The sequence below is a fragment of the Erythrolamprus reginae genome, chromosome 3 (assembly GCF_031021105.1).
Source record: "Erythrolamprus reginae isolate rEryReg1 chromosome 3, rEryReg1.hap1, whole genome shotgun sequence".
Classification (NCBI taxonomy): domain Eukaryota; kingdom Metazoa; phylum Chordata; class Lepidosauria; order Squamata; family Dipsadidae; genus Erythrolamprus; species Erythrolamprus reginae.
In genome coordinates this window covers 148599520-148621004 of record NC_091952.1, presented here as the reverse complement: position 1 = coordinate 148621004, position 21485 = coordinate 148599520, and the positions used below count along the sequence as shown (strand labels likewise).

General features: G+C 43.6%; 1 protein-coding gene across 1 annotated transcript in view; it reads right to left on the bottom strand.

Moving 5' to 3' along the window:
* The window catches only part of XRN2 (5'-3' exoribonuclease 2), an 89540-nt gene extending 69591 nt beyond the window's left edge, over positions 1–19949 (bottom strand). The window contains exons 1-5 of the mRNA XM_070747007.1: positions 19725–19949; positions 3982–4109; positions 3792–3903; positions 3177–3288; positions 1195–1253 (exon numbers count right to left, since the gene is read on the bottom strand). Of these exons, the coding sequence (XP_070603108.1) occupies positions 1195–1253; positions 3177–3288; positions 3792–3903; positions 3982–4109; positions 19725–19799 (486 nt within the window). The 5' untranslated portion in view covers positions 19800–19949. The remainder of the gene's footprint in view (positions 1–1194; positions 1254–3176; positions 3289–3791; positions 3904–3981; positions 4110–19724) is intronic.
* Positions 19950–21485: the final 1536 nt, after the last annotated feature.

Sequence of the window (21485 nt, the reverse complement as noted above, 5' to 3'; positions counted from 1 at the left end):
GGATCTTCTTCCCAGTTGACTCCAATCTTTCTAATTTAATCCTGCCATTTGTGGCTGCTGCAGTTGGACAATACTTAATGTCATCTTCTGTTTGCTGCAGGTCGAAGGGAAAAGCTGGGTTCCTGGGGGGGTTGCCGCCCCCAGTTTACCAGCAGGCACCTCTCATTTCCCCCCACCCCAACAGGGTGGTTCTTGTCTACTGGCAGCGTGGATACCTGCGGCGTGGGCCACACCTCTTCCCCTTTAATAAGATAGCTTCAAAGTGATCATTTTATTGCTATCCTGAAATGGGGAGACATATATGTCTCCAGCATATCAGAGATTTTAAATTGAGATAATCTATTTCTACCCATGACTATGTTTACATTGTGTGTGTGTGTGTGATGCTGTAGATGGCCTTCTCTCAATCCATTTCATGAATCAAACATTTTCTCTTCCATAATAATGCCATTATGCAGCAAGGTGAGCTAGTCTAGAATACTCTTACCTTTTATACTCTGAGTCCCACAAAATCCTGTTTCCAGATTGATAAGATATGTCACTGTTATTAAGTTATGACATTATCAATCAAAGGCATATGTTTCTGGCATTGTGCTAACTTGAGTTTTAAGAGTAAAAAATTAGGTTCTTATTTTAGCAACCGAGTTATGGAAAAACTTCTTTTCATCCTCTTTCCTCATACAAACCCAGCCCAAAGTTAAACTTGGGAATATTCAAAAGTATTATTTTCTTTTGGATGATTTTGCCTTTTCATGTTGTTCTTAGGAAACATATGGCAAGGAAAGGAAAGGAATACACATAATAAGAATTTTAGTTATGTTATGCACATTCAATTGAGAGATAGAGAAAAAACAGCATGTGCACTTAGATATATCTTTTGACATTTTATTCTTCCATTTATGTCTTGCTGCAAGTTCCTACTTAGATTTGACACCAGTAATACTACAATCAAAGTAGAATCCTGAACTCTTAAGATTTTTCCTAATTAGTTCTGTAATGTAGCATTTTAGGTGGCACTTTCACCCTCTGCAAATGGCAACAATCTTCGCAAAAATAATTGCTAGATCTTAACCTGTAATCAGAGTCTGAAATGACAGTTAGAAGCCCAAAGCCAAGCAGTAGTTAACCAACCAATCAACTGTGACCAAAGCTATGCCGAGTCTCAGTTTGGGAAATAATAGTAGTTCAACTTACTGGAGTTATGCAATTGCTGTCAAATCTTTCCTTAATTTCTTCTGGAGGTAGAAAGCCACCTTTTAAAAAAAACATGTAACAGAACATAAGACTAATATAACAGACAAAATTATGAGATGGAAGAAGCTATACATGTATTTAATATCATTAGTTTTTGACCCATAGCATTTTATTTTACTGATAACTATATTCTGGAATTCACAAGATAACCACCTACCATAATGGTTCTAATCCAATTTGGTAGATCTTCTCTCAAGATTAGTTGTCAAAGGATTCCAGTCATGGCATTTTAAGTGTAAATTAGAATTCATTTAACCAAAATCTTGTGAATAAAGATAAGGTAGAAACTGTGCAACTCAATTAATCAATCAATCAATCAATCAATCATGCATTTGCATGATTATTTTGCTTTATTAGATACAAAAATAAGTAAGGGCAATAAGAAGCAGGAAAGAAACCCTTCTTCAAATTACTTACCGTATATACTCGAGTATAAGCCGACCCGAGTATAAGCCGAGGCACCAATTTTTGCCACAAAAACTGGGAAAACGTATTGACCCGAGTATAAGCCGAGGTTAGAAAATGCAGTGGCTACTGGTAACTTATAAAAATGGAAAACAATAAAATTACATTAATTGAGACATGTTTTAGAATATTTATTTTAAAGAAAACCAGTAAACTAGCTCTGTAAATTTAAAAGAGGGTAAACAAATTAACAATATTAACAATAAATTAAAAAGTAAAAAAAGTAGCTCGATCAGGAACAAAGCTAAAACCTAAGAGTTAAAATCCTTCAAAACTGGATTCCTTCTCATCATTAATTGGATTTACATTATTGTTCTGTTTTTATATATGCTGTGAGCCACCCTGAGTCCTTGGAGAGGGATTGCATACAAATCCAATTAAATAAATAAATAAATAAACAAACAAACAAACAAATAAGTGTATCCAAAGAAGAGCTTCAGCATTAGCTGCTGTGAGGTTATCAGCATAGAAAACCAAATAGATAGATAGATAGATAGATAGATAGATAGATAGATAGATATAGATAGAAAGATAGACAGACAGACAGACAGAAAAATAGATAGATAGATAGATAGAAATAGATAGATAGATAGATATAGATAGAAAGATAGATAGACAGACAGACAGACAGAAAAATAGATAGATAGATAGATAGATAGATAGATAGAAAGAAATAGATAGATAGATAGATATAGATAGAAAGATAGATAGACAGACAGATAGAAAAATAGATAGATAGATAGATAGATAGATAGATAGATAGATAGATAGATAGATAGAAATAGATACAGATAGATAGATAGATAGATAGAAAGAAAAATAGTTAGATAGAAAAATAGATAGATAGAAATAGATACAGATAGATAGATAGATGATAGATAGATAGATAGACAGACAGACAGATAGATATAAAGATAGACAGACAGATAGAAAAATAGATAGATAGATAGATAGATAGAAAGAAATAGATACAGATAGATAGATAGATAGATAGATAGATAGATAGAAAAATAGATAGATAGAAAGATAGACAGATAGAAAAAGAATTCCTGTCTAGCTCTGCCTCATAACACATTATTAGATCCTATCCAAGCAAGGACAGCAACTACCACAAAATACCATTTTTTAAACAGTTTAAATCCTTTCAAAGGAGGGGGAGGAGAATCTGACAGCAGGGGGCCTTTTTAATCCGACTCACCATTGCAAATGGCTGCCTTCTTTGCTTGAGCTGGAGCTAGGGAGAGGAACTACGGCGTGCCAGAGGGGACAAAAGCTGGTGCCTCCTCGCTCTGGCTCAAGCAATGGCGCCCTCGTGTGGTGACTTTGTCAATGACCCGAATATAAGCCGAGGCTGTGTTTTTCAGCCCATTTTTGGGACTAAAAAACTCGGCTTATACTCGAGTATATACGGTATTAATGAAAATAGATTAGATTAGATAATTAGATTATCAATTTACCTTTCTCAATAATTTCTTGTCTAATTCTTTGTTTTTCTTCTGCACCCTCCATTCCTTCTTTTGATGCTCTGAATCTTCTGGATCTTTGCTGATTCATCTTTGCCCGTGGAGCCTCGAAGAAGAATATTATCATTAATAATTTAACTAACATTGTTCTTATTTTTTGTTTTCCTGTTAAACTGTGAAGTTTAGATTACACCATTATATTCAAAAGTTTATATAGAAATTAACAGACACATGCATTCACACACAAGCAGCAATATTTATAAACTGCTGCACTATGAACAATTCTGAGAACTTTTAAAGTCCTACTAAATATCAATATTAATATTATTTGATTCAGTTAAGTGATAAAATGTATTTAGTACTTTCTCACCCGAGCAATTTCCAAAAATAAATGTGCAATAATTAAATGGACTTTCATTGTAGTCCACTGATCCTCAAAGTTTTGTACATATATCAAAGTACTGATATTGGTTAATTAATGAAATAAACATTAAATTAATCTTAAAATACCATTTTTAAATGTCTACTTTGCAAAGAATTATTTCTGCTACGAAAGTCTCATACTTTAAAAAAAAACTGAATAAAGTGAGCAATTTGTTTGAAACTTACCACTCCATCTATTGCCATGTAGAGAAGTCTCCTCGGTCGCACAATGTTGAACAGCCTGTCAATATACTCAAAAATTGCAACCATCATTTCATCTTCATTTTTGGGTGCGGGCCTGCAGTGTAAAGTATCACATTAATATTTCAAATATCACAAATAGCTGACTCCTTATTTAAGTAAAAATGTCACTCACTTGTCCTCAGGATGTGTACAAGGATGGATAATGCCATTCATATCCAAGTATAAATTATCAAATTCCACTTCATTGGGATTTGGCTTACTAGTGTCAATTGGAATTTTGACATCTTTACATTCTTTAGCCTGCAAACAATAAATGATAGATGATTCTGAAATATTGTAATATTTCAGTCCAGAAGCAAACATTCAAAAAACCCAAGCTCTCAGGCACAATCAGAATCATACGCTAAGTTGCAGTTGAGATGTATTGCTCAAACCTATATTCAAAATTTTTATATTCATAAAACCAAGCTGTCAGACACAATCAGAACCATACACTAAGTTGCAGTTGAGATTTATTGCTCAAACCCATATTCAAAAATCTAGTCAACTAACATTCAGTGCTAAATTGGTGCTAGATAGGAGTTAATGGAATTCAAGAGAGTTGGATTTATATTATTAGTGGGAATATAATAATTCTGGGCTGATTACTAACTTAACTCTTAACTTAAAGTGTTCCTAGACCAAGATTGAAGAATATGTACAATCCATAAGGCTGATAATGAAAATTGTATACAGTATATTCTTTGTAGTGCAATGCAGGTCTACTTTTTTCAGATGAACTGTGGGTTGATCGTTTGATTGCAACAGGAATTGACTGACTGGTTTGCTGTCTGAACCTGATATTATAGGCTGAGGTAATGACAAGCCCAAAGTCATCTAGTCGGCTTTCATGCCTAAGGCAGGATTAGAGCAATTTCTAGTTTATAGACTGGTGCCTTAACTACTAGAACAAACTGTCTTAACTATTAGATCAAACCTTAATTATTGCGCCATTATAACATTGTGTTATATTGCATATAGTATAATCTTTGTTCCAGAGAAGTACATTGGATATATACATAGAGACCCATAAACATGCACTCCTAAACCAGCCACATAAACTTAGAAAAAAAATCTGATTTAATATTCAAATAAAAGTGCTTCATACGCACTCTTTACTTCTAGTGATATACATCTAAAGAATTTGCATAGTATTTATAAATAGAAGATCAACACACAGATTAGCATGTTTCTTAAATCTAAGGATGAATAATAATTAGATTTGTATGCCACCCTTCTCCAAAAACCCGGGGCGGCTCACAGGATACAGTGTAAAACAAAGCATACAAAACAAATCTAATACATTTAAAAAACTACAGCTAGAAACCCAATATATTAATCAATCAACCAATTCAATCACACCATGCATCACATTTATTGGTCAGGGGGTCTAGATCTAATTGCCTCAGGCCTGGCGATATAGGTGAGTCTTTAGACCAGCGGTCCCCAAACTACAGCCCGCGGGCCGGATGCGGCCCGCTGACGCCATTTACCCAGCCCACGGCAGCGTACAAGGTTTTACCATCTATATACAGTACTAAGTTCCGGAATCTCCCCTCCACTCTGCTGCTGAGCGTCTGGCGGCGGCAAGGAAGAGGAAAGCCAGGGGGCGGGGAGGAGAGCAGCAACAGTTCCTCTCCCTAAAGGCGAGAAAGAAATTTGGCCAATTGCTTTCCTCCCTGCCCCCTGGCTATCCGCCTCCTCTTCCTCCAGAAGCCCTGCAAGAGCGTCTGGAGAGGCAGTAAACAAGCCATCATGATCCCCGCGCACTAACTGTTAACGGCCACGCCGTCCCGGATCGCAGGGAGGGGAGCTTTTCCCCGGCCAGGCGAGGCCCCTCCGATGCTTGCCCGCCACCCAGTCCCCATGCTTGGAGCCGGGGGCGACGGGCCTAGCCTCGGCTTACTTGGCACCGGCGCAGCTGAAGCGCGGGGCGGAGTAGGCGGCGGTGGCTGCTTCAGGCCCACCCCCAAGTTGAGCTTCCTTTAGCTTCCTTCGAGGCAAACCAGCAAAGCTCACTTGCCACCTCGAAGGAAGCCCAGCTCAACGAGGACCGGCTGTTGGTCCCTTGAAGCTGCCGCTGCTGCCGCCCACTGGGGAGATCCCTTCGCCAGAATGGAGGTGGCGGCGGCAGGCTCAAGGGACCAAGAGCCGGTCTTTCTCAGGGCTGAATTGTTGCAGCCTCTGAGGCCGCCTCCGGGAGAAGCGATCTCCTCTGTGGGCGGCCTTGGAGACTGCAGCAACGCAGCCCCAAAAAGGACCGGCTGTTGGTCCCTTGAAGCTACCGCCCACTGGAGAGATCCCTTCGGCCAAACGGAGGCGGCGGTGGCAGGCTCAAGGGACCAAGAGCCGCTCTTTCTCGGGGCTGAATTGCTGCAGCCTTCGAGGCCGCTTCCACCTCCGGGCGAAGGGATCTCCTCGGTAGGTGGCCTCGGAGGCTGCAGAAATGCAGCCCCGAAAAGGGCCGGCTGTTGGTCCCTTGAAGCTGCCGCCCACTGGAGAGATCCTTTCGCCCAAACGGAGGCGGCGGTGGCGGGCTCAAGGGACCAAGAGCCGCTCTTTCTCGGGGCTGAATTGTTGCAGCCTCTGAGGCTGCCTCCGCCTCTGGGAGAAGGGATCTCCTCAGTGAGCGGCCTCGGAGGATGCAGCAACGCAGCCCCAAAAAGGACCGGCTGTTGGTCCCTTGAAGCTGCCGCTGCTGCCGCCCACTGGGGAGATCCCTTCGCCAGAATGGAGGTGGCGGCGGCAGGCTCAAGGGACCAAGAGCCGGTCTTTCTCAGGGCTGAATTGTTGCAGCCTCTGAGGCCGCCTCCGGGAGAAGCGATCTCCTCTGTGGGCGGCCTTGGAGACTGCAGCAACGCAGCCCCAAAAAGGACCGGCTGTTGGTCCCTTGAAGCTACCGCCCACTGGAGAGATCCCTTCGGCCAAACGGAGGCGGCGGTGGCAGGCTCAAGGGACCAAGAGCCGCTCTTTCTCGGGGCTGAATTGCTGCAGCCTTCGAGGCCGCTTCCACCTCCGGGCGAAGGGATCTCCTCGGTAGGTGGCCTCGGAGGCTGCAGAAATGCAGCCCCGAAAAGGGCCGGCTGTTGGTCCCTTGAAGCTGCCGCCCACTGGAGAGATCCCTTCGCCCAAACGGAGGCGGCGGTGGCGGGCTCAAGGGACCAAGAGCCGCTCTTTCTCGGGGCTGAATTGTTGCAGCCTCTGAGGCTGCCTCCGCCTCTGGGAGAAGGGATCTCCTCAGTGAGCGGCCTCGGAGGATGCAGCAACGCAGCCCCAAAAAGGACCGGCTGTTGGTCCCTTGAACCCGCTGCTGCCGCCGTGCGAAGGGATCTCCGCAGTGGGTGGCGGCAGCTTCAAGGGACCAACAGCCGGTCCTTTTTGGAGCTGCATTGCTGCAGCCTCCGAGGCCGCCCACCGAGGAGATCCCTTCTCCCGGAGGCAGAGGCGGCCTCAGAGGCTGCAACAATTCAGCCCCGAGAAAGACCGGCTCTTGGTCCCGTCTTGGAGCTTCTGCTTGTAGCCGACTGCCCCACAGCGTGTTGCAGGGCAGAAAAAAAAAGAAGAGAGGAAGGAAGAGAGAAAAAAAGGAGAGAGAGAAAGAAAGCAAGAGAGAGAGGGAGAGAAAACAAGTGAGAGGGGGAGGGAATGTGAGAGAGAAAAAGAGAAAAATGAGAAAATGATGGAGGGAAAGAAGGAGGGAGAGGGAAAAAAACAAATGAGAAAGAAGGAAAAAAGGGAGAGGGAAGAGAGACGTGGGAAGGAGGGAGGGAGGGAAAGGAGAAATGGAGGGAAAAGGAAGGAAGGAAAGGAAGAAGAAATGGAGGGAACAAGGAAGGAAGGATGAAATGAATGGAGGGGCGGAGGAAGAAAGGACTTTTTGGGGGGGGGGTAAATTTTTTTAAATTTTTCTCTCAACATACATTCAAACAATACAATGTACCATCTAATTTTCCCTGAATAAAATGTCAGTAACTAATATCAATCATCAAAAAAGTTGCAAAAGTTTTTTTTTCTAATGTTGTCATCCAGGTACATACTTTTCTTTTAATTAAGTTCCCTCCTTAATGTTCCTTCAAAAAGTACACCACCAATTATATTTCTAACTTATTAACCATTATGCCAAAGTGTTTCCTTCTTTCTTTATATATTTTTCTATAAATATTTTTATACATTTTTCTATAAACCAAGAAAACCTTGTGTAGCCAATCAGATGTTAACAAAAGAAAATTAAAAACAAAACAAACATTTATGAATTTCAGACTTCTTCCCCCCCCCTCTAAATAGTACATTCCCATTTTGTTTTTTTTTACGTTAAAATAAGGTATGTGCAGTCTGCATAGGGATTTGTTCATAGTTTTTTTTAATAGTCCGGCCCTCCAACAGTCTGAGGGACAGTGAACTGGCCCCCTGTGTAAAAAGTTTGGGGACCCCTGCTTTAGACTCTTGCGGAAGGCGAGGAGAATGGGGACAGTGCAAATCTCTGGGGGGAGCTGATTCCAGAGGGTTGGGCCCCCCACAGAGAAGGCTCTTGGCCTAGGCCATGCCAAACAACATTGTCTGGTTGACGGGACCTGGAGAAGGCCAACTCTGTGCGACCTAACCGGCCGCTGGGATTTATGCGGCAGAGGACGGTCCTAATTAATAAATAATTGAAATCTACTAGGACATTGTCTCCTTATTCCTCACTGAAAACATTTATATCTGAAATCTCATGTGTTTTTGTACATTAAATTAAATTAATAACTAGTCTTTTGTGGAATTATCTCAGAGTCTAATGCAGTTAAGAAAACCGAGTATGGAACACAACTTTAAATTACTATTTGTGCCTATAAGCATGAATAGAAGTGCATGCTCCATTCCAGTGTTGGTCAATCTTTTCGCCACCAAGTATCAAAATGGGAGGACATGCATGCATGCGGGGGAGCACCAGAAAAGCAGCTGAACTTCCATTTTCTGATGTGCGCATACATGCCAGTTACCTGGTCTTCCAGTTTCTGGCACGCATGTGTGCATGAACACCAGCTGGCTGGTGCGCATGCTAGAAACGGGAAGCTCAACTTCTAAGTGTGCACATGCGCGCCAGGGAGCTGCTCTTCCGGTTTCTGACACTCCCTCGTGCGCGAAGACCAGCTCCCTGGCACACATATGCACACTGGAACCCGGAAGAGCAACAGCTGATGGTTTGTAGGCTCAGAGAGATGGCTCTGCATGCCACGTCCGGCAAGTGTGTCCTAGGTTTGCTATCACTGACATAAACTAATTAGAAATTTCCTAATGGTGAGAACAATCAACCAGCTTGCCTTCAGAAATTTTGTGTACCCTATTGCTGGAGGCTTTTAAGAAGAGACTAGACAGCTATTTATCTGATATAGGGTCTCCAACCGGTGGTCTGCAAGGAAATTTTGGTGGTCCGAAGTTCACCTGAGTGGAGGAGCTGCTCTGGGATGATTAATAGCCATTCCTGTGACTAGAGCTCTAGAATATGGGAAAGGACAGGCAGCTTTTTTCTCTCTGCTGCGGCTTTCTGTGGACTGAACCCACCAATGGCTGCCCCCCTCTCCTTCCCCATCGCCTGGCCAGAGAAGGCAAGGGCAGGGGATGGAGATTCGCTCCATATTCCAGAGCAGGATTGAAACTTCATTTCTTGCTGAGTCTTGCAGGTGTTTCTTCCAGGTCTTGTTGGTGTTCTGCACATCTGTCTCTTGGGGAGACGAACAACTTCCTCTCAGGCTTGATACACTGGCTCACCCTGGCCGTTTCTCTCTGCCACTGCTGTTGGTGCCTCCATGGCCTGCCCGCTGCTCTTGCAGCACAGTTAAATTGATTCCCCCTGGCTGTCCCGCTTTATGTATGGTATGTTGAGTTGTGTGATTATTCTTAATAAGGGTTTCTTAATTGTTCTGCTTTTTAACATTGGATTTGTAGACTGTATTGTTTGTTGGGAGCTGCTCTGAGTCCTCAGAGAGTGGTGGCATACAATACAACATGCTGTGATGATACATTATCGAATCCAGCGATTCACTGTCTTAGAAGAGACTTTTGACCCTTGGAAGGTGAGGAGTACGATACAAACAAGGATTCTGTTTTTCTGAACGTGCTTGTGCATCGAATGTATATTTTTAGGGCACGTCGCATGTCCAGTTTATGCCATTTTAGTTCTAATGGGTGTGACCCATGCACACAAAAGTCCGGTTAATATAACCTCCTGTGTTCGGTGAAAGACAGAATTGACCTTGGTTAGAAAGATAGGGTCTAGGCGTAGAACGACCTTATCTGGGTGAAAAACACACAAGTCCAGTCTTACTGATAATGCAGCAATTTCGGACACTCTCCTAGCCGAAGTAATGGCTACGAGGAATATTGTTTTAAAGGATAGAAGCTGTAGTGGAACCTCCCGTAAAGGTTCGAATGGAGATCCCGTGAGAGCCTGTAGTACTGTTGGTAAGTCCCAAGTTGGAAACCGATGAAGAGTAGGTAGTCTCAAGTTAGCTGCTCCCTTCATAAAGTCTTTTATCCATGGATGGTGTGAGGTAGGTCTAGTCAAGTCCAATTTTAGGATGGTTGCTATGGCCGCTACCTGCCTGCGTAGGGTATTAGGTACTAATCCCTTGTCGAGGCCATTTTGTAGAAAAGACAGAAGTTGTACTACGCATGAATTTTTAGGGTCAAATTTTTGAGTCTTACAGAAAGAGCAGTATGCTGCCCAGGTAGACTGATAGATTCGAGTTGTGGAAGGTTGGCGAGATGCCTGAATGGTGGCAATGACCCTCTCAGGTACTTGTTGTCTCTTCATGTGGTTCCCCCTCAAGTGCCAAGCGGCAAGTTTCCACCACTGAGGGTCTGGGTGGGAAATTGCCCCCTGGGTTTGCGATATTCGGTGGTGTGGAATGCGCCAAGGGGGGGAGATTGAGAGGTCCCTCAGATCGGCGAACCAAGGGCACCTGGGCCAATATGGGGCTATCATGATGATTTCTGCTTGCTCTTGAAGAAGTTTATTACCTTCGGAATAATGCGTACTGGTGGGAACGCATAGAGCAGACCTCTTGGCCAAGGGCAGTGTAATGCGTTGATTTGTTCTCCCCCTGGTGTTGGGAGGCGGGGGGAAAACCTCAGTAGTTGTGTATTGAGGTGTGTTGCGAAGAGGTCTACCTCTGGGGTTCCATACCTGTGTGTGATTTCCTGGAACAGTTTCGTGTCTAGGCGCCATTCTGCTGGATCTATGGTCATCTGGCTCAACCAGCCTGCCTGGGTGTTGTAAATGCCTGAGATATGTTCGGCTCTCAGCGAAACCAGATGCTGTTCTGCCCATTTGAACAGATTGTGGGCCTCCAGCATAAGCCTGCCCAATCTCGTGCCCCCTTGGTGATTGATATGAGCCCGAGTGGCTACATTGTCCGTCAGAATGAGTACGTGTTTTCCTTTCACCTGCTGGGCGAAGTTCAACAGCGCTAGGTGGACCGCTCTGAGTTCTAGAAAATTGATGTTGAAATCCCAGAGGTCTTGTGGTGTCCACAGTCCCTGGGCTACCCCTGAAGAAGAGTGGGCACCCCATTCCAAAAGGCTCGCGTCTGTCGTTATTGTTACCTCCTGGCATAGCAGGAACGGTGATTCTTCCTGGAGAGCTGATGATCTCCACCAAGGAAGTGTATTGTTACAAGTTTGCGTGAATGGCTGATCCATGGTTTTTGAAAGGGGATCAGGAGCCATTGCAAGGGCCTGGCGTGAAGTCTGCCCCAAGGCACGATATCTATGCATGAAATTAACATCCCCTGTAGCTGGGGAAGTGATGGTAGAGGAACTCTCTGCTGGGATTGTAGGTAACCTGTCATGTCCCTGATTTTGTCCTGGCGCTCGGTAGAGAGAAATACCTTGCCAGTCCGGGTATCGATGTGTGTCCCTAGATGTAAAAGGCACTGGGTTGGGGTTAAGTGACTTTTCTGGTAGTTGATCGTAAACCCATGGGTCTCTAGTGACCTGATGGTCTCTGATAGAACCTCCTTCGCTTGTCAGGGATTGTTGGACAGGATTATAATATCGTCCAAGTACACTAACAGGCGCAACGGATGGGATCTCAAGTCCGCGGTCAGAATATATAGAAGTTTTGTGAATGTCCTTGGAGCCAAAGAGAGGCCAAAGGGCATGGCCCTGTATTGGAAATGAAAGTCCTCAAAGCAAAATCTCAGGAATTGTCTGTGTTCCGGATGTACCGGGATGTGCAGATATGCTTCCTTCAGGTCTATGGATGTAAGCCAATCTTGTTGCCGGATTGATGCCAGGATCGTTTTTAACGAGTGCATTTTGAATTTGCGGTACTTTACATATAAATTTAGTTGTCTTAGGTTGAGTATTAGACGGCAGCCGCCTGAAGGTTTGGGTACTATGAATACTATTGAGTAATATCCTTTGCCCTCCTGCTGTATTGGAACTCTCTCAATGGCACCAATCTCCAACAGGTGGTAAATTTCCTGTTGCAACAGATCGCGGTTCTGTTGGTGGAGTGTTACTGGACAGTGAACGAATCTGTTTGGAGGTGGCTGGATGAATTCTATTCTGAGACCCTGGGTTATTGTATCTAATGCCCAGGCGTCTGCAGAGATAGATTCCCAGGAGCCGGTGAAATGCTGAAGCTGACCTCCAATGGGAAAATGATTTCATGAGTCATTTGTTCGCGGTATCCACCCCGATTAGACCCTCTGAAGGGCCTCCTCGATTGCTGAAATTGTCTATTTCTGTCTCCAAAGTTGCTTCTGCTTGGTCTGTATGAAGTCTGGTTATAGGACCCCTGAGCATATGACCTGGGGGATGGGGGGGGGGCACGCCGAGGGAGACTCTGTCAGAAAGAGCTGTCGCCTATAGTATGGAGTTGAGCGTCTGTCTTGGCGCCTGTATGTTCTGGGTTGTATCTTCTTTTTATCCTTGTCCTCTATGAGGACCTTGTCAAGAGAACCGCCAAAGAGTTTTTTGCCATCAAAAGGTGCAGAGGCCAGTCGCCATTTTGACTTTGCGTCCGCCTGCCACGAACGAAGCCAAAGAAGACGCCAGGAGGATAAATTAGTTGCCAGAGCACGTGAAGCGAATCGGGCTGCTGATAGGGTGGCATCGGCAGAAAAGTCTGATGCCGCTAGTAATTTGTTAATGTCCTGTCTCAACCGACCCTCCTCGGGTCCTAGCTTTGCGAGCATGTCTTGGAGCCATAAGATGGAAGCTCTATTAAAGAAAGAAGCCGCCTTAGCTGCTTTGAAGGCCCAGGCCGCCATCTGATGAGATTTCTTAATCAGACCCTCGGCCCTACGGTCGTCCGGTTTCAGGCCATCCGCCTTGTCGGCGGGAACTAATGCATTTCAGACCAGACTTGCGACTGGAGCATCGACAGGAGGAAACTGTAGCAGGTTTTCCATGTCTGGTTCCAACGCATAAAACGTCCGTTCTAAGATCGATGGGCCCAGAGCTCCTGTTGGGTGTTCCCATGGTTTTTTAATATTGTCCATGAACAAATCCAAAGATGGGATAAAATCTGACTCTTTTTGTGGTTCGGAAAAGAGTCTCTTAGCAAGTTGAATACCTGTCACCTGTTCTGTAGTCTGGTCCTCCATGCCTCGAGCAACTGTTAACTTTGCCTTATTGAGTAAAATACGAAATAATGAAGGTCGAAAGAGACCTGTGAAGGTCGGTGGTTCTGGTGGGGGCCGCTCATCCTCAGACAGGTCATCCCACAGATCTGAACCTGGGTCCCGCAGTTCTGCATCCTCATGCAGAGATTCATTCCTGGAAGACGGGGGAGTGGGGGCCGCCCAAATATTCCTGTGCGCCGAGGCCGGTGGAGGAACTGATGCTGCGTATTGTTGAGCACCGGCAGCTATACCCTGTGAATACGCTGATGCAATCATGTCCTGTAGAGCTGGGGACATGCGGTGCCAGGTATCTGGGGAAGAACACAATCCTGCAGCTGTTGGCGTGAAGGTGGCTGAAGGAGCCAGGGTCTGGGGGCTATAGTGCCACGCTAATGCAACTGTAACCTGTACTTCAGGTCTAGGCAGGGCTTCTGACATTGGGGCCTCTGATCTGTCTGGAGACCAATCCCTGTCTGTGGTTGAGCCAATCCCCTCTGGGAGTCTGGGAGGGGTAGCAGAGGCCACAGAACCCAGAATCTGACCTGAGATGATGATAGCCTGGGTTTGTAAAGGTGGAGGCTGTCTCTGCGCTACTTCCAACTGCCCCTCTAGAGCTTTGATGCGTTTCTCTGCTTCCTTTAGAGCAGAGGATGCCTGGGAAGTTTTGGACCTTGATTTTGAGGAATGCGACTTCTCTTTGGCCTTCTGTGTGCCTCCCTCCGATGTGGAAAGCTCAGAGCCCATCGATTGGGGGAGATCCGCCATAATGAGAAATTGATTACTCAAAGAGAAAGACAACCGACTGCTTTCACTGCACGAGGCTAAATGAGGTCCAAACAAAATGGCGGACGAAGGAAGAGATGTAATGCTTCCTGTGTCATCCGATTATCTAGTATTAACCCAGGCTTTGATTGGTGCCTAAAAGGTTAGTCCCGCCCCCAAACATGGCAGGCGGAAGTAGTTTCAAGGGCATGGCGATGTCCTTGTGAAAAGAAATGGCGGCGTTGCGCTAAAGAAAGGGGCTGTTGTTGTTTGCCCCTTCAAAATGGCAGGCGGAGCTGTGGCTTCAGGAGGCACCCAAGATTGCTGGTTTTGATTTCGGGACCCTGATTAGCTTCGGAGCTTCTCTGATTAGCGGTCCTGAGTAATTTCCCCGGGAAATTCAAACAACCTGTGTAGATTTGTCGCCTGAAGCTTCCTTTCCCTCGGCTTTCTTCGCTCTGATCGCAACGTCCAGAGGGGTATAGCCCGCAGACTAGGGACCCCCACTTTTCCAACCCTCGGTCTTTGGAGCATTACTCTCGCTGAGGAGAGGCTCCGACCGATACAATGTTGCAGGCTTGCTCCTTGGAGCAGGGGCCTGAGTCCAGCGATGAAGAAATTCCCTTCTAACGATCTCCCCCGATTGTTCCTGTAAAAGAAAGGAGACAAAGCAGTGGAAGTGATGTGCCGGTGTCTGGAGGCTGTCAGGGTCTAGATGGGTGCCAACAGGCTCAAGCTCAATCCAGATAAGACTGAGTGGCTGTGGTTACTGCCTCCCAAGGACACATCCATCTGTCCATCCATCACCCTGGGGGGGAAGGAATTATTGACCCCCTCAGAGAGGGTCCGCAACTTGGGCAGCTTCCTCAATCCACAGCCGACTTTAGAACACCATATTTTGGCTATGGCGAGGGAGCCATTTGCCCAGGTCTGCCTGATGCATCAGTTGCAGCCCTATTTGGACAGGGAGTCTTTTCTCACAGTCTGTAATGCCCTTATCACCTTGAGGTTCGATTATTGCAATGCTCTCTAAATGGGGCTACCTTTGAAGAGTGTTCGGAAACTTCAAATCATGCAAAATGCAGCAGCGCGAGTGGTTATGGGCCTTCCAAGGCATGCCCATATCTTCATCATCACTCTGCGGACTGTACTGGCTGCTGATCGGTTTCCAGACACAATTTAAAGTGTTGGTTATGACCTGTAAAGCCCTATATGGCATAGGACCAGATTATCTCCGAGACTGCCTTCTGCCGCATGAATCCCAGCGTCTGGTGAGATCCCACAGAGTTGGTCTCCAGGGTCCCGCCCAGCAAACAACGACGTTTGGTGGGACTTAGGGGAAGAGCCTTCTCTGTGGGGCCCCTGGCCCTCTGGAATCAGCTCCCCATGGAGATTCGCACTGCTCCCACCCTCCTTGCCTTCCGAAAGAGTTTAAAAACTCATTTTTGTCACCAGGCCTGCGGTTATTAGATCTTCCCCTTGACCAACGAGTGTTTTTAGCATAAACTATTGGGTTAATAGTCTGCGGAGAGAGGTGGCATACAAATCTAATAAATTATTATTATTAATTAATGTTTTTAAAGTGTTTTAGAATTTTTAAAGATTTTTAATTGTATTAATTGGATCTTTTGTATTGTTTGTCTTCTATATATGCTGTGAGCCAGCCCGAGTCCTCGGAGAGGGGCGGCATACAAATGCAATTAAACTTAAACTTAACTAACTTGTTATTGAAGTTATTATATGTTCTCCTGTTCTAGGGTTTACATTTGAACGAGAGTTATGAATATCTGTATCTTGTAATGTATACAAGGGAAATAATAGCAATTTTACTAATATGAACTCAGACATTCATTCCTATTTCAGCTGACTGGATAGTCACCAATTGGATGTTGAGTGCTTTCAGAATAATCTAAAATATAGTTTCAACACACCATTTGCTTAATAAATGTAGCAAGAACTGCTTAATTTAGATTTGATCAGCAGGCAAATTTTTTTTCATTATCATGATTATAAGTTGAACTTCAGCTTTGTCATTCAAATCCTGTCAATACAGGAAATCTACTGGTACATATTTTGCAATCTGATTTCATTTATCTAAATTAAAAATTAATGGGGGAGGTCAACCTATTTTTCAAAGCACCAAAAGGCAACACAAGAAACAATAAATGGAAGCTAATCAAGAGACAAGCAACAGTGTGGATGAACCATTTTGGCACAGAATGTTGAAACGGGAGCATGCATGCAGCGGGGAGCAATGGAAACCAGAAGAGCAGCTCCCCAGTGTGCTTGTGCGGGAGCACAGGAAACCGGAAGAGCAGCTGAGTTTCCACGCCAGTCACCTGGTCTTCCGGTTTCTGGTGCACATGTGTGCATGAACACCAGCTGGCTAGCACAAGCAAGCATGCATGCCAGGGCGCTGCTCTTCCAGTTTCTGGCGCTTCCAGGCATACTAAGACTAGATGGCTCTTCCACTCCAGAACCCAGAAGAGCAATGAGCAATGATTATAAAAAGAGAGCAAATACCACTCATGACTAATTATGTTACCTAGTTTGGTATTGAAATTCTGGCAAGAAAACAATCAAGTTCAGAGAGCACTAAGGACCCCACATGTACAATTTTTTGAAAAAGGACAGCCATAAAAAACAGTACATGTTTTCCTCTAATTCAAAAATTTACATTCAGAGTATACGACACACCATAATTATCAGCCTCTTTTAGGGAGGAAAAAGGTGCGTCTTATACAGCAAAAAATACAGCAGATAAAATTTTGCAATATTTGAGGATTCAAATAGCAATAGCTCAGATGGATTTGAATCTATTTAGGGGCTCTTACAAATAGCTATGTACTGTATTTTGGTTTTTTTATACCATAAAAAAGCATGCCAACCCAGTTAAAGATCATGACCCTCCAAGGTCAATAGTCTTCTGCTTGTAAATTTTGTTAGTGTATGTGTGTGTAATCACCATCAGTCAAATGCCAAATCCAGTCTGTATGTCTGTCTGTGTGACAAACCAATGTAATATATCTATAAGAAATATTCTGTTTGCTTAAACAGATATGAGTGACATTACAAATTTTGATGAAATCAAGGCCATGATGCATTTTCCCTATTTACAAGTACTTCATATTTTTAGTTTTAATCCCAGTTACATTTTGTGAAGTTGGACATTACTTGTAATCAGTTAAATAAAGTAAATCTGTATGTCCTAAAAATAAAATGAAGTAAGTGAAAGACAGCTGCACCAATTCCTATTCATATATTTATACAAGACTGGTTTTCCTTAATAAGATTAAGCTACTTGCCCTCAACTTTGCATGGTATCATCATACAAATGATGTACTGTACTTCTATGCCATAATATCATCATGATGTTTGATGCAAACATACATTGCATCATCTGTGCTATGACACCAAGATGGACATACTATCCTTTGCCTTCCCTATGGATACCTATAAATATATTACTTTCTTGATGGGCCAGAATTATTTCTGCCATACTGAATTTCTAACTTGTCTGTGGGATTTTTATGTTTTATTCATCAATCAAATTCATTATTATATTTTAATATATTTTCCCCAAAATAAGACATCCCGTGATAATAAGCCCAATTGGTCTTTTGAGTGCATGGCAATAAGACTACACTCTTATTTCAGTGTTCAAAAAATTATAAGACAAGGTCTTATTTTCAGGGCAACACAGTAATAGTAGCAGATATAATCTTCAGTCATTCATGTGCATTACCACTATACTTAAATTAAAATCTCTACAGTATTTATTGTATGCCCCAATTTGCAAACCAATTTATGCAAAAGGACTCTCTGATATTAATAGGTAGTCCTCAGCTTACAATGGTTCAGTTAGTGACTGTTTAAAGTTATGGTACAACAGCCCTAAAAAAAGTGGCATGACCATTATTCACACGACCAGTGCAGAATCCCCCTGGTCACAGGATCAAAATCCAGATGCTTGGCAACTAGTTCATATTCATAACGGCTGCAGTGTCTCAGGGTCCTGTGGTCAGCTTTTGTGACCTCACTGTTAGAATGTTTTCCTCAGTGTGTAACTGAAATCTGGCTTAAAGCTATTTTCCCATGTTCTGTAATCTGTGATACACCTGTTTTTTACCTGAAGAATGCTATCATGTTTTTCTCAATAGTGATTATTTCAAAGTTTAACAGAGTTCGTTCAATCTTTTCAGATAGGATTTCTTTCATTATCTGTTTTCAAATAGAATGAATGAATGCATAATTACTATATTATTGGGAGTATAAGATGCACTTTTACCCCCCAAGAGGGTGAAAACATGGGTGCCTTTTATACACTGAATGTATAGCAAGCATACCAGATTACAGAACATGGGAAAATAGCTTTAAATCAGATTATGAAAATCATCAAGTGTTGAACCATGTTTCTTGACAAATCTATACTTTCTTTTATGTACATTGAGAGCATATGCAAGACAAATTCCTTGTGTGTCCAATCACACTTGGCCAATAAAGAATTCTATTCTATTTTATGCTCAGATGATTGCTAAACCTGCTAAATTTGCACACAGACAAATTGTTGGCAGAGAGAGGCAAGGCAGAATTTTATTTTCTTGTGCTGTTAGAAGAAAAACTTTCTAACAATAAGATCAGACAAACGTGGAAAATAGAGAAATGGGCTTGATGAAATAAATGGTTCCTTCCAACCGTTTACAGTATTAGTAATTATTGTGCCAGACTTTTATGAAAGCACGAAACAAAGAATAAGAATGTTTCATAACAGATTTAACTTGGAAAGTTCACAGTGTAACTGTAACACCCTTAAGCAGCAGCATTGGCGGTTATGAAGAAGTGTGTGGAAGAAGCTAATTATTCATATATGTGCCCACGTGCAAAAATTAAGTGGTACATGTAGTTAACTCAGCTACCCATTCTATTTAAGAGAATTGGGTTCAAAAGAGCTAACCATCTATTTATTTATTATTTATTACTTGGATTTGTATGCCGCCCCTCTCCGAAGACTATCTGAACCAGTGTTTCTCAACCTTAGCAACTTGAAGATATCTGGACTTCAACTCCCAGAATTCCCCAGCCAGCACTGATCTAAACATTTGTTTTCTGTGAATCGTATTTTATCGAAATTGCCTTTAATATCTTAGCTCCTCATCAGCACGCACGTAATACAACCAAACGAAGGCGCCATATTTAAGTCGGAAAAGCCCGTTTTGTTTGGATTCGGAAAAGCAAAACAAGGGGCCCCAACGTCGCTGCACAACGTCCCAACCGCCCATTTGCGTCCCAACCGCCCAATCACCAATTCCACGGGAAAGTTACGGCTCCCCAGTTGCAACAACATCTCGCGAGAGCAATAACAAGTCGAGAGAGCTCCTCCAGTTCTTCCGTTCTCCCCCCCCCACCCACACATTTCCCCCCCCTCTCTTTCGGCCTAATCATGGCGGGATCAAAAGCCGCGCCTGCGCCCGTCCCGTCAAACGCCCTTCCTTCTTCAGCTCACCTTTTCCTCAGTGCAGGACACGATGATGGAAGGGTATTTGCGGCTCAGCCAGCGGAAAAATGCCGGGACCCCCATTAGTTGCTCCGGGACCCTTGCCTACGCAGACCTTTGCGTGACAAAACCGGCGACGAACGATGTCCGGGTCACCGGGTCACCCCTAGGACGATGGGTAAAGGACGGAACGGCGCAGGCGTAGGTTGACGTCACAAATGACGTAATTTCTCCAATTTCCGCTCCTCCAAGTGAACGGAAAATAGGTTTCGGTTTCGAGTGGAGCCGGAGGGTGTCGCGGCAGAAAAAGGTGGTCTGTGTTGGGTTCTCATTGATAGCTGCTCAATCTAACGAGGGTGATATTGGCCGGAGGACGTTTTGGGAAAACGCCATTTTATTTGTGCTCCATTTTCCTTCTTCAAACACTTCTTTTTCCTAATTTTACCAGTTGGCTTACAGCTCCCTTCATGCGTCCGAATTTGTTATATTGAACTCCGTATTCGAAGTTATAACCCACTAGATTGCATCCTGCGTCAATCCGACGGCCCGCAAGTGAACTGACTTTTTTCTTTACCCATGATCGGAATTGTTGGTGTGGAGGTTCCACGCATCGGACACGGAACCGGATTGTAGAATGCTGCTCCATTGTGTGTTCATTGAAGGAATCCGATTCAGTAATAAAAGCACTTTTTTTTTTGCATACTGAAGTTCTGTATCTTTTTTTTCCTTTTATGTACGCTGAGAGCATCTACACCAAGACAAATTCCTTGTGTGTCCAATCACACTTGGCCAATAAAATTCTATTCTATTCTAATCTCTTGAGAGTTGTAGAAAGTTTTGCTAAAATGATGTTGGTGAACTAGAGACCTAGTGAATTAACATGGTGCCCTTCCTTTCCATTATTTGTATGTGATTGTAGCGGGCAGGGAGATATTGGACACAGTGCAGACTGTCCAATCTACAAATATAAACAAGGTCCCAACTCCATCAGTTGCTTTTTATTTAATGTAAAATTCATAATGGCATTAATAAACATGGTTGCTTTGACATGAACTGAATCCATTAGTCTGATGGCCATTCAAGTATAAGAACAACCCTTTTTCAACAGCAACTGGATCATGGAACAAGTATAGGAGGAAATATACAAATTAAAGGCCTACAATTTCCTAGCTCCAAATTATTAGGGTAACCTGAAATGTCATGTGATCACGGGGGAAAGGGCAGGAGTTGCAACTTGGAAACTGATCATAAGTATTGGGGTGCCTGTCATAAGTTTGAATGGTCGCTAAGCAATTGGTCATAAGTCAAAGACAACTAGATTCTACTTTTTAAAATTTATTTATTTATTTCACTTATATGCCACTCACTCTGAAACAGATTCTGAGCAGATAACCAGTTATAAATATAATAAAAAGAATAAAAACATCTACAAAAACCTATGTGTGTGTGTGTGTATTTGTAGATTTTCACGGGTACAGGTATGAAGGTCTTGGCATATTTGGGTTTCTTCCTGGGTAGGTTTCAGAGATTCCTAATGACCTTTTGATGAAGTCCCACTTGTCATTTTCAGGCTGGTGCTTTTGGCTTTGTGCTATGACATACATACATGCATACAATATACACACACACATAACCACATGTGTGTGTACTTCCAGGCCTGCCGGAAAAGCCAGATCTAAACGGCTTTCTGGAAGACCGGTCGGGAGGTGATAATGCGAATCTCTGGGGGCAGTTGATTCCACAAGGTTGGAGCTGCCACAGAGAAGGCTC